General features: G+C 43.0%; 2 protein-coding genes and 1 pseudogene across 2 annotated transcripts in view; 1 reads left to right on the top strand and 2 right to left on the bottom strand.

The window, feature by feature from the left end:
• LOC109976417 (stanniocalcin) overlaps window positions 1-3,725 on the bottom strand; it is a gene marked incomplete at its 3' end in the record, with an annotated part of 5,550 nt that extends 1,825 nt beyond the window's left edge. Inside the window, 1 exon segment of the mRNA XM_020626534.3 lies at window positions 1-3,725. This exon segment is cut by the window's left edge and continues 1,396 nt beyond it.
• Window positions 3,726-6,960: 3,235 nt separating this feature from the next.
• Window positions 6,961-8,693, bottom strand: LOC109976418 (EKC/KEOPS complex subunit Lage3). Its single transcript, XM_020626535.2, has 3 exons — window positions 8,601-8,693; window positions 7,295-7,423; window positions 6,961-7,202 (listed from the first exon to the last, which is right to left on the bottom strand). The coding sequence occupies exons 1-3, from the start codon at window positions 8,648-8,650 to the stop codon at window positions 7,088-7,090; spliced, it is 294 nt and encodes a 97-aa protein (XP_020482191.1). The 5' UTR covers window positions 8,651-8,693; the 3' UTR covers window positions 6,961-7,087.
• Window positions 8,694-9,734: 1,041 nt separating this feature from the next.
• Window positions 9,735-12,500, top strand: part of LOC109976415 (cGMP-dependent protein kinase 1-like) — a 17,601-nt pseudogene continuing 14,835 nt past the window's right edge.

Genomic DNA, 12,500 nt, shown 5'->3' with positions numbered 1-12,500 from the left:
ACAAAATTAAATATAAACACATATACAGTAACCTATACACGTATTCATGCACACACTTAGACACATACAAACAATTAAAAGACTGAGAATGTTAACCCTCTATCAGCTAAATGAAACAGGCATTGATCTATTAAAATGGGAGTGAATGAGTTAGTTGAGGGAAAGAAAAAAGAAAAGATATATATTTTATATATGCAAAAGTTTGACCTCATGGATTAAATATGAAGACAGTTTCCTTTTAAAAATCTCTGTAGACGAAGAGTCGTTAACAACGTGTCTTTTGGAATTCCATATGTGTACCCCACGATATCTGATGGAAAACTGATCGTGTTTGGTTTTATAAAAAGGAAGATGGAGATGATCAATCTGTCTGGTAGAATATGAATGAATCTGGGAATTCAGTTTAAAAAAATGCTGAAATGATGATGATAAAGAAAAAGGTAACATATATTTATATATAAACACACATATCTGATGTATATTGATATCATAAACTGAAAGAATGTTTAGTTTTTTGAAGAGGGGGGCAGATGTTTCTGTTGCTTTGGAGAAAGTTGCCAATCTTACAAAACGTTTCTGCAACATATAAAGTTTAAGAAGGTGAGAGGGATAAGTGTTTGCCCAGACAATATTACCATAAATCAAATACGGATAAATCATAGAGTAATATAGAGTTAACGTACAAGATAAATTAATAAAACTACAAAGTTTGCTGATGATCCCCAAGGACTTCACAATTTTTTTCTGAGTAAATTGAATATGATTTTTCCAATTTAACTTCTCATCCACAAGGATTCCTAAGAATTGAGTTTGTGACACTTGAGAAATTTCATTTCTATCTATTGAAACTTTAGCATAATCCCTCTGATACCTATTTCCTTTACCTGTGAATATGATGAAATTTGACTTTTTACTATTTAATGAAAGCTTATTAAGTTTAAACCATTTTGCAGCACTCACCAATTCTTCATTTGTATTATTTATGAGGGTGTGTAAGTCACTGTGAGATAAGATCATGTTGGTATCATCAGCAAAAAGAATAGGAGAAGAAAGTTTGCAAGCTAAAGGGAAGTCATTAATATAAATAAGAAATAACAAAGGTCCTAATACAGATCCTTGTGGTACTCCACATGTTACATTAAGAGTGCTTGAAGCACAACCATTGATTACCACATACTGTTCTCTCTCACTCGTATAATTGGTCAACCACTTCAGTGTGTCACCTTGAAGACCATAATGTTGTAATTTAGCAAATAAAATATTGTGATTGACAGAGTCAAATGCTTTAGACAAGTCTAAAAAAATACCAAGTGTGTATTTATTATTATTTGTAGCTGCCTGTATTTTGTCTTTGAGCTGTAAAAGTGCCATATAGGTAGAACTGTCCTTTCTAAATCCATATTGATGTTCATATAAGACGTTATTTTCATGTAAATGTGTAACTACTCTTGAGTAAATTAACTTCTCGAGAATTTTTGAGAAACAAGGTAAAATGGATATAGGATGATCATTTGTAAAATGTCTTTGATCACCAGATTTAAACAGTGGTATAATTTTTGCTCTTTTAAGCTGTTTCGGGACAACACCAGTGGCCAGAGATCGGCCCAGGGCATGAGTGAGAGGTTCCAATATGTAATCTGATATTTCCTTAATTAAAGAACTACCAATTTCTTCATGGCCAGCTGAGGTATTTTTTTTTATTTTTAATGATGTCACTTACTTCCTTTAGCTGTGGGGGCTCAAAATTTGAGATACAGCCATATCTTTTTTCTAAGTAATCTCAAGGCCTACCTACCGTGTTGTCAATTTCATTTGAGAGAGAAGCACCTATATTTGCAAAAAAGTTATTAAAGCCACAAGAGATTTCATATGGATCATTAATGAGTTTATCACCATTCAGAAACTGAGAACTCGTGCCTAAAGATTTTTTCTTCTTTTTATTTAGCAGTTGGTTGATAATATGTCGATTTTATATTATTTGTTGATTCCTTAAACTTCTTTGAAAAGTATATTTTCTTAGCTGTACGTAAAATATGCACATACTTATTTTTGTAAATTTTACATTCTTTCAAATTAAGGGGAGTTGGATTTGATATATATTTTTTGAATAACTTGTTTTTTTTCATAGAGGATTTTTTAAGACCTGAGGTGAACCAAGGTTTGTGAAAATCAACTTTTTTTTCTTTTATCCTCTTGAGGGGAAAACATTGGTTCAATGAGCTAACAATTTCATTCATAAAAAGGGAGTAGGCTAATTCTGGATCTTTTTCATGAAGAACTTTCTCCCATGACATGCTTGCTATTTTCAATTTAAAAATGTCCATATTTTTCTTGGTGTATAATCTCTTGTAATTAATAACTGGCTTTTTTGTTTCTTGAACCTTATAAGCCACACCAAAAATTGGCAAATGATCCGAAATGTCAGTATGTAATATACCACTATTTCATTCCCAATCAAAGAAATTTGTAAAATATTGTCAATTAGAGTTGCAGTTGTAGCTGAGATCCTAGTTGCCATATGAATTAGAGGATCAAAGTCATTTGAATACATTGTATTTAGAAATTCTGCAGTTTGTACATTATTCTCACTTTTAAAATCTCCAACAAGGTAGCAAACTTTACTCTTATATGACTTCAAGCACACCTGTTAACTGTTTGTTAAAAATATCAATATCTGTATTGGGTGGACGATAAATAACACCTACAATTATGTTTCTTCCCCCAAGAGAGCAGCTTGACATAATTTCAAGAAATACACATTCTGTGATGTTGGACTCAAAAGTCCCAAGATCACCTCTGCTGATGAACTGGTAATCTTTGTGAATGAAGAGAGATACTCCTTCTCCAGTTCTTATTTCTCTTCTCCAATGGATAGCTTCATAATCAGAAATATCATACAATGAAACTATGGATTCATTTAGCCATGTTTCAGTTAAAGCTATTATAGAAAACTTATGATCCAAGCATGAAAGATAATGGTTTAAATTGTCATAGTTCTTGGATAAGCTTTTAACATTGATGTGAAAAATGGAAAATGTTTTGGATTTAACAGAAGATGGTACATTTTTGCATATCAAGTTAAAATCTTCTTGATAGTATTTACATAAATCTGGTTTCTGCAAAAAGGTCAGAAAGTTAGAGTCAGGATCGTGTTCATTACATCTATGGCTTATCTTATTTTCTAACGGAGACAAAACTGAGATTTCATCATTAACATTAAGAGGTCTATCTGTTGTAGAAAGTCATTCCTCACTGTCCACATTTTGGAGCGGAAATGCAAATGTTTTTCTGTTTTGATTCATAGAAGGTTAAGAAGAATACAGAAACAAAAAAAATAAAACAAATATGAGCATGTCATTAGAAAGCAGAGTGTGGTTGGTGAACAATGAGCTGATCATAACGTAGATAAACAATGTGAGCCTTTTCTCCTCCACAGGTTGAGGCCTCAGCTCCACTCGTCTCCTTCTCACACTGTCTGTCAAGTCTTCATTTACCAATTTGCCCATTTCTATATGAGGCTGTGAAGACGTGGAAAACTGTGTGTGTCTTATCTGTGTGTGTGTGTGTGTGTGTGTGTGTGTGTGTGTATGCTCGGTGCATCGTGGGAGAGTCGTTACTGAAGGGGAGTGTGTTTCCATCACGAACCAGTTCACCTCAGGAAACCAGTGAACCCAGCGGAGCCCAGGTCAAGAGGCTGATAAACATCTCACACACACACACACACACAGATAAGACACACACACACACAGATAAGACACACACACACACACACACACACACACACACACACACACACACACAGATAAGACACACACACACACACTCACAGGCTCACACACACACACACGCTCACACACACACACACACACACACGCTCGCACACACACGCTCGCACGCTCACACACACACACGCTCACACACACATGCTCGCACACACACACGCTCACACACACACACGCTCACACACACACACACACGCTTGCACACACACACACGCTCGCACACACACACAGACACACACAAACACGCTCGCACACTCACGCTCACACACACACACACGGTGGTGGTTAAAATGGCGGGGACAGAGGTTATTTGAAGTTAAGGCCCGCCCCCCCACCGGGACATCTGCACCTCAGGAGTCTTTAATCGAGCTCTGTTGTTTTTCTACGTCACCGTAATTGATGAAAATGGAGGTCATGAAGTCTTCTCGTCGATCTCTTGCATTTTAAGTTCCACCGGTAAGGTCGACCGGCGGGCCGCCCTCAGAGGTCGACCGACCGGCGGGCCGCCCTCAGAGGTCGACCGACCGGCGGGCCGCCCTCAGAGGTGGACCGACCGGCGGGCCGCCCTCAGAGGTCGACCGACCGGCGGGCCGCCCTCAGAGGTCGACCGGCGGGCCGCCCTCAGAGGTCGACCGACCGGCGGGCCGCCCTCAGAGGTCGACCGACCGGCGGGCCGCCCTCAGAGGTCGACCGGCGGGCCGCCCTCAGAGGTGGACCGACCGGCGGGCCGCCCTCAGAGGTCGACCGGCGGGCCGCCCTCAGAGGTGGACCGGCGGGCCGCCCTCAGAGGTCGACCGACCGGCGGGCCGCCCTCAGAGGTCGACCGACTGGCGGGCCGCCCTCAGAGGTCGACCGACCGGCGGGCCGCCCTCAGAGGTCCAGAGGTCGAGACATCCTGTCCCTCCACAGTCCTGGAGGGTCAGAGTGACTCAGCTGACTTTGACTCTTTCTCATCGTTTATTTTATTGTTCAGCAGCTCTTATTGGTGATCAATATGAAAGGGGCGTGGCCAGAGGTGGCATGGGCCCTCCTTGGGAATCCTTTTGGCCGACCTAAAATCCCAAATAGTCATTGCCAGCACAAGCAGAAGTTTCAACTTAAATCTTAAACCTATAGCTCCATAGGTGTGACATCCTCCGTTAACAGAGTCCGGTTGTCATGGCGACGGTGACTTGGAGGATGAGGAGGAGCAGATGGTTCACTGGCTGTTTGGTGTCAACAGTGTGTTCTGTGATAGATTCAGTTTTTTACATGAGCCCACATCGTTTCATCGTCCAATCAGAGAGGACTGTTAAATGACCTCGTTGTAGTGACAGTTTTCACCACTAGATGTCACTGTTGTTATTGTTCACCAGCTGTAGATGAAGGCTGCAGTTCTCCTCTCATCATGAGGCTGAGTCACATCGTACAAACATCAGAGTAGAAGGTAGAATCAGCAGCAAGTAAAATACAGACTTCTCCTAAAGTAAAGCCAGAGTCAGCAGCTTGTTCCTTCAAAATAAAATACAGACTTCTCCTAAAGTGAAGCTAGCTGGTTCCTTCAAAATAAAATACAGTCTTCTCCTAAAGTGAAGCCAGAGTCAGCAGCTTGTTCCTTCAAAATAAAATACAGACTTCTCCTAAAGTGAAGCTGGCTGGTTCCTTCAAAATAAAATACAGTCTTCTCCTAAAGTGAAGCCAGAGTCAGCAGCTTGTTCCTTCAAAATAAAATACAGACTTCTCCTAAAGTGAAGCTAGCTGGTTCCTTCAAAATAAAATACAGACTTCTCCTAAAGTAAAGCCAGAGTCAGCAGCTTGTTCCTTCAAAATAAAATACAGACTTCTCCTAAAGTGAAGCTAGCTGGTTCCTTCAAAATAAAATACAGTCTTCTCCTAAAGTGAAGCCAGAGTCAGCAGCTTGTTCCTTCAAAATAAAATACAGACTTCTCCTAAAGTAAAGCCAGAGTCAGCAGCTTGTTCCTTCAAAATAAAATACAGACTTCTCCTAAAGTAAAGCCAGAGTCAGCAGCTTGTTCCTTCAAAATAAAATACAGACTTCTCCTAAAGTAAAGCCAGAGTCAGCAGCTTGTTCCTTCAAAATAAAATACAGACTTCTCCTAAAGTAAAGCCAGAGTCAGCAGCTTGTTCCTTCAAAATAAAATACAGACTTCTCCTAAAGTAAAGCCAGAGTCAGCAGCTTGTTCCTTCAAAATAAAATACAGACTTCTCCTAAAGTGAAGCTGGCTGGTTCCTTCAAAATAAAATACAGTCTTCTCCTAAAGTTAAGCTGGCTGGTTCCTTCAAAATAAAATAGTCTTCTCCTAAAGTGAAGCTAGCTGGTTCCTTCAAAATAAAATACAGTCTTCTCCTAAAGTGAAGCTAGCTGGTTCCTTCAAAATAAAATACAGTCTTCTCCTAAAGTGAAGCTAGCTGGTTCCTTCAAAATAAAATAGTCTTTTCCTAAAGTGAAGCTAGCTGGTTCCTTCAAAATAAAATACAGTCTTCTCCTAAAGTGAAGCTAGCTGGTTCCTTCAAAATAAAATACAGTCTTCTCCTTCAAAATAAAATACAGACTTCTCCTAAAGTGAAGCTGCTCCATTGTCCCTTCTGGGCCTCCGTACATGTGAGGTGGTGACTGTGTCTGCAGAGACTCTGTCCTCTCACTGGATTTTACTGTTCTGATTTGTTCTGGTTGACTCCGGACGTTTCTGGGCGGAGCTGGTGTGTTTCCTCCAGCCAATGACAGCGCAGCAGGTGATTTTAGGAGTGGATACAGTTCAGTGATTGGACGCCATTCAAAGCGGTGAATATGACGGACGAGGACGTAGCAGCAAAGAAGAGAAAACATAATGAGAGTGAGGAGAAACACCAAGTGGATAAAGATCGTTCTGAAACGAGGGTGAACCTTGTGTTGGACGTGGAGTTGATCTACTTCCTGTTGGACAGGAAGGTGACAAACACCAGCGGTTAGCTTGTGCTAGCATGCGTTAGCTTACAGTGTAGGTACAAGCAGTAAAACGTACACACTATGACCTGCAGGGGGCGGAGCTTCAGGAGCCCAGTTTGAATGTTTACAAACATTTCTACTGACTCCTCCTTTAAAACCTTCTGATGTAATGTTTTGGTTCGTTCGGAGGTTACGCTCTACTGCGTCTCCGTGGTAACCAAACTACGACATGTTCAGTGAGGACGTCACAGCTTTCAGTTTCACACAGAACGTTTTAATAAAAAACAAAGTGCAGGCCGGTTGAACAGATTCTCAGAAAATAAAAGTATGGACGTCCTCTTCCTCTCCTCAGTTTCAAAACGTTGGTCTCTCAGACGGATCAGCACCCAGCATCAGGACCGAACTGCTCCATGGTCTCCAGAACCAGCGACAGGTGATCCAGAAACGAGTTGACGGACACTCTGAGGATCCGAGCTTCGTCGGCGCTCCACCTCCTGAAAACACACGAAGAAGACAAAAGGTCAACAGGAAGTTCAGAGAAAGAGGTGAACACGTTGTTCAGTCAGAGCGTTTCCTGTTTCCTCACACGGAGAGCGTGCTGCCCGACACCGCCAGCTCTTTGCTGATGCCTCCTTTCCTCGGCTCGCGGTCCGGGGACAGAGAGCGCAGAGCGATGGCGGCCTCGCCGGAGGACGGGAAGGGGACGTCCAGAGAGCTGCAGGAGGGTCAAGGAAGGAACACCTGACACACCTGACACACCTGACACACCTGAGGAGCTTCTGATGTCTGGACACGAGTCGAGCTCATAACTACAGCGTCTCTTTTTAACGGACAGCGGACATCTCAACCCTGAAACCCCTGACACACCTGACACACCTGAAACACCTGACACACCTGAAACACCTGAAACACCTGACACACCTGACACACCTGACACACCTGAAACACCTGACACACCTGAAACCCCTGACACACCTGACACACCTGAAACACCTGAAACACCTGAAACACCTGAAACCCCTGACACACCTGACACACCTGAAACACCTGACACACCTGAAACCCCTGACACACCTGACACACCTGAAACACCTGACACACCTGAAACACCTGAAACACCTGACACACCTGACACACCTGACACACCTGAAACACCTGACACACCTGAAACCCCTGACACACCTGAAACACCTGAAACACCTGAAACACCTGACACACCTGACACACCTGACACACCTGACACACCTGACACACCTGACACACCTGAAACACCTGACACACCTGACACACCTGACACACCTGAAACACCTGACACACCTGAAACACCTGAAACACCTGACACACCTGACACACCTGACACACCTGACACACCTGAAACACCTGACACACCTGACACACCTGACACACCTGAAACACCTGACACACCTGACACACCTGAAACACCTGACACACATCACTATTTTGTTTCCTTTCACTTCTTCTCTTTTCCTACTGCACCTCCTTTAGTTCACTTCCTGGTTTCTCACTCTCTCCCATTTGATTGGTTGTTGTTTTCACTCTGTCACTAATTAGTTAGATTGAATTCACCTGCTCTTTATTTCAGACTCAGGAGATTTCAGCACCAGCAGCCTCTTCCAGAAGTTTTACTGAGATCATTTTTATTATTTATTAAATACTCATTGATTTTTGTTTTTATAATTTAAAGACTTGAGGATTAATAAAGAATAAAAATCATCTCAGGACAAACTTATTAAAAACATGATCACTGAGCTAACATTAGCCACATGTGCTAAAGCTAACGCGTCATTTCCTGCTAACTGAAGCTAAAACACAACATTACCCTCACACACACGAACAGCAGCTTATTATCCAGAGAAGATATTAAAGGATACAACTCCAGTTTGCCTGTTTCACAGTTCCTTTCTGCCTCCAGAGCCGCCATCGTGCTTGTTTATGTTCAAGCACTTCCGGTTTGAACTCTTCTTCGTGTTATTTAGGCAGAACAGAGACGGACACGGTGTGCTGCTGCCCCCTAGCGGCTAAATGTGGTAGTATATAATAGTCTGAGGCAGAGATGACACAGCTTCTACACAGATCTGATCTCTGGACTTTAGTTATCTGTAGATATCCAGATCTGATCTGTTTGGTGTTAAATTAATAACCTGTGTTCCTCAGTATGAAGATGAACATTTAAAGGACCAATCAGTGAGCTGTGTAGAGAGTGAGATGATAAAGGTATCTTACTCTCTGATCATTAAGGAAACATGCTATGTTGAAGTGCTGGCTTCTCTGACAACAATGCAGCAGCCAGTATGTCCTCCTTCTAACTTTAGATTCTGCTCCTGAATGCTCTGGATTTGTTTGGACCAGAGAAGGTAGGCGCTTTTAAGACACGCCCCCACACTGCCGTTTTGGACGCCCCTCAGTTTGTCAGATATGAGAGCAGTTATCAGGTCAACAGGTGTTGCAGTGATGGAAGCGGTCAAGAGAAGTGGTTCAGATAGAAGTGATTGTACCCGACCTAAAAAGCCTCTGCATGTTTCTAATAAGCTCCACGAGCAGAAACGTGCTCAAACTAGGATCAATATTGGAGATGCTTTTGAAAAATGGAGAGAGGTTAGAACACAGAAAGGTTTACAGACCCATGCAGAGCTGGATAAACACTGAAGCTTCAGAGTCCACCACATGGTGACCTGAGTGAGCATCCAGCCACAACACAGAAAAACATTTCCCCAACTTCATTCAACTTACATGAATCATCACACCCCCGCAAACGTTTAATTTGGCCTTAATTCAAGGGGGGTCCATGCCCCCCCTCTGGACACGCCCCAGCATGTAACCACATCATTTATTAGAAAAGAAAGGAAGCTCAGCCTAACACACACTAACATGTTTAATGTGTGTTTGTTTCTGTTACAGTTATTCTTCTTTAGGTCTCAGATTTCTTCCTCCAGTGTTTTGTGAGTGCTGTCAAAGTCAGCTGTGCGCATGTCTGCGTCTCTTCATCCTCCAGAGTCAAACTGAAGCTCAGTCCGACAGTCACACTCTGCTGCTGCTCTGTGTGGATGAAGGAACATGACTCTCTCTCTCTCTCTCTCTCTCTCTCTCTCTATCTGTGTCTCTGTTTGTGTGTGTCCGCTTCTGAATATTTACAATAATTACTTCTTTGATTGATTTATTTCCGGAGCTCCGGATCTCGACTGACCGAGGAGCAGCAGCCCTCCTCCGGCTGGACTCTGCGATCACAGCGGTCCGGGCTTCACTCTGAAAAGTGAGTACTTGATGCACCTCCGCTGCGAAGCTTCACATTACTCACTAAAGAATTACATCACGATCATTTACAGAGTGACTTAAATATCAACTTTGTACTTTTATTGAGACAACAAGACAAACCCTTCTTCTATCAGTCACATAGTTAAAGTAGCACAGAGTTAATGACACAGCTGCTGGAGGAGGGAGGAGTCAGGTAGGATGGACCACACAATATATAATATATAAAATATATATATACTATTGAATATTGAATATTACATATTTAATATTAACAGTCTATGGTTTAGCATCGTCATGATCTTTATCATCAAACTGCCAATCACAACCATCAATCTTTAAATGTTGCTATGAAACTAATTAATAGTTAACAAGTTTTTATTGGTCTGAAGTTTCTGAAAAAACAATGTTTGTTGTTTTTGTAAATCATGAAATGTTTGTGCTTTTCATCATTTATTTGTCCCGATAACGAAATGTTTTCCTGTTTCGTTGTTTTTGCATTTTCTGCAATTCATGACATTTATTTATGTTTTTTACATTTTAGAGGTCACATGATCCCCCTCCTCCACCTTTTCAAACAGTCCTCCTCCTCCACCTTTTCAAACAGTCCCTCCTCCACCTTTTCAAACAGTCCCCCTCCTCCACCTTTTCAAACAGTCCTCCTCCACCTTTTCAAACAGTCCTCCTCCTCCACCTTTTCAAACAGTCCTCCTCCACCTTTTCAAACAGTCCCCCTCCTCCACCTTTTCAAACAGTCCTCCTCCACCTTTTCAAACAGTCCTCCTCCACCTTTTCAAACAGTCCTCCTCCTCCACCTTTTCAAACAGTCCTCCTCCACCTTTTCAAACAGTCCCCCTCCTCCACCTTTTCAAACAGTCCTCCTCCACCTTTTCAAACAGTCCTCCTCCTCCACCTTTTCAAACAGTCCTCCTCCACCTTTTCAAACAGTCCCCCTCCTCCACCTTTTCAAACAGTCCTCCTCCACCTTTTCAAACAGTCCTCCTCCTCCACCTTTTCAAACAGTCCTCCTCCACCTTTTCAAACAGTCCCCCTCCTCCACCTTTTCAAACAGTCCCCTCCACCTTTTCAAACAGTCCTCCTCCACCTTTTCAAACAGTCCTCCTCCTCCACCTTTTCAAACAGTCCTACTCCACCTTTTCAAACAGTCCTCCTCCACCTTTTCAAACAGTCCCCTCCACCTTTTCAAACAGTCCCCTCCTCCACCTTTTCAAACAGTCCTCCTCCACCTTTTCAAACAGTCCTCCTCCTCCACCTTTTCAAACAGTCCTCCTCCTCCACCTTTTCAAACAGTCCTCCTCCTCCACCTTTTCAAACAGTCCTCCTCCACCTTTTCAAACAGTCCTCCTCCACTTTTTCAAACAGTCCCCCTCCTCCACCTTTTCAAACAGTCCTCCTCCACCTTTTCAAACAGTCCTCCTCCTCCACCTTTTCAAACAGTCCTCCTCCACCTTTTCAAACAGTCCCCTCCTCCACCTTTTCAAACAGTCCTCCTCCTCCACCTTTTCAAACAGTCCTCCTCCTCCACCTTTTCAAACAGTCCTCCTCCACCTTTTCAAACAGTCCCCTCCTCCACCTTTTCAAACAGTCCTCCTCCTCCACCTTTTCAAACAGTCCTCCTCCACCTTTTCAAACAGTCCCCTCCTCCACCTTTTCAAACAGTCCTCCTCCTCCACCTTTTCAAACAGTCCCCTCCTCCACCTTTTCAAACAGTCCCCTCCTCCACCTTTTCAAACAGTCCCCTCCTCCACCTTTTCAAACAGTCCTCCTCCACCTTTTCAAACAGTCCCCTCCTCCACCTTTTCAAACAGTCCCCTCCACCTTTTCAAACAGTCCCCTCCACCTTTTCAAACAGTCCTCCTCCACCTTTTCAAACAGTCCTCCTCCTCCACCTTTTCAAACAGTCCTACTCCACCTTTTCAAACAGTCCTCCTCCACCTTTTCAAACAGTCCCCTCCACCTTTTCAAACAGTCCCCTCCTCCACCTTTTCAAACAGTCCTCCTCCACCTTTTCAAACAGTCCTCCTCCTCCACCTTTTCAAACAGTCCTCCTCCTCCACCTTTTCAAACAGTCCTCCTCCTCCACCTTTTCAAACAGTCCTCCTCCACCTTTTCAAACAGTCCTCCTCCTCCACCTTTTCAAACAGTCCTCCTCCACCTTTTCAAACAGTCCTCCTCCACCTTTTCAAACAGTCCTCCTCCACCTTTTCAAACAGTCCTCCTCCACCTTTTCAAACAGTCCCCCTCCTCCACCTTTTCAAACAGTCCCCTGTGGTCTAAATGAAACATCTGTGCTGTGCTTTGGTCAGAATATAACATGAATCAAGCACCAGAGGAGGTTTGTGAGCCTGTGTAAACCAGCTCTCTCAGAACGCTCCGTTTTGGTGTGTGTGTCTCTTTAAATGTAATGACCCCCCCCCCCGAGTTTTCCCGTAGACATCACTCCTCTGTAGAGAGAATAAAAATGGCCGACCTGTGCAAAAGTTTTGTTCCAGGCTGGGGTG

The sequence above is a fragment of the Labrus bergylta genome, unplaced genomic scaffold (genome assembly GCF_963930695.1).
Source record: "Labrus bergylta unplaced genomic scaffold, fLabBer1.1 SCAFFOLD_178, whole genome shotgun sequence".
In the NCBI taxonomy this organism is placed as follows: Eukaryota; Metazoa; Chordata; class Actinopteri; order Labriformes; family Labridae; genus Labrus; species Labrus bergylta.
The sequence above is the reverse complement of the archived record's forward strand: the minus strand, read 5'-3'. Positions and strand labels throughout refer to the sequence as shown.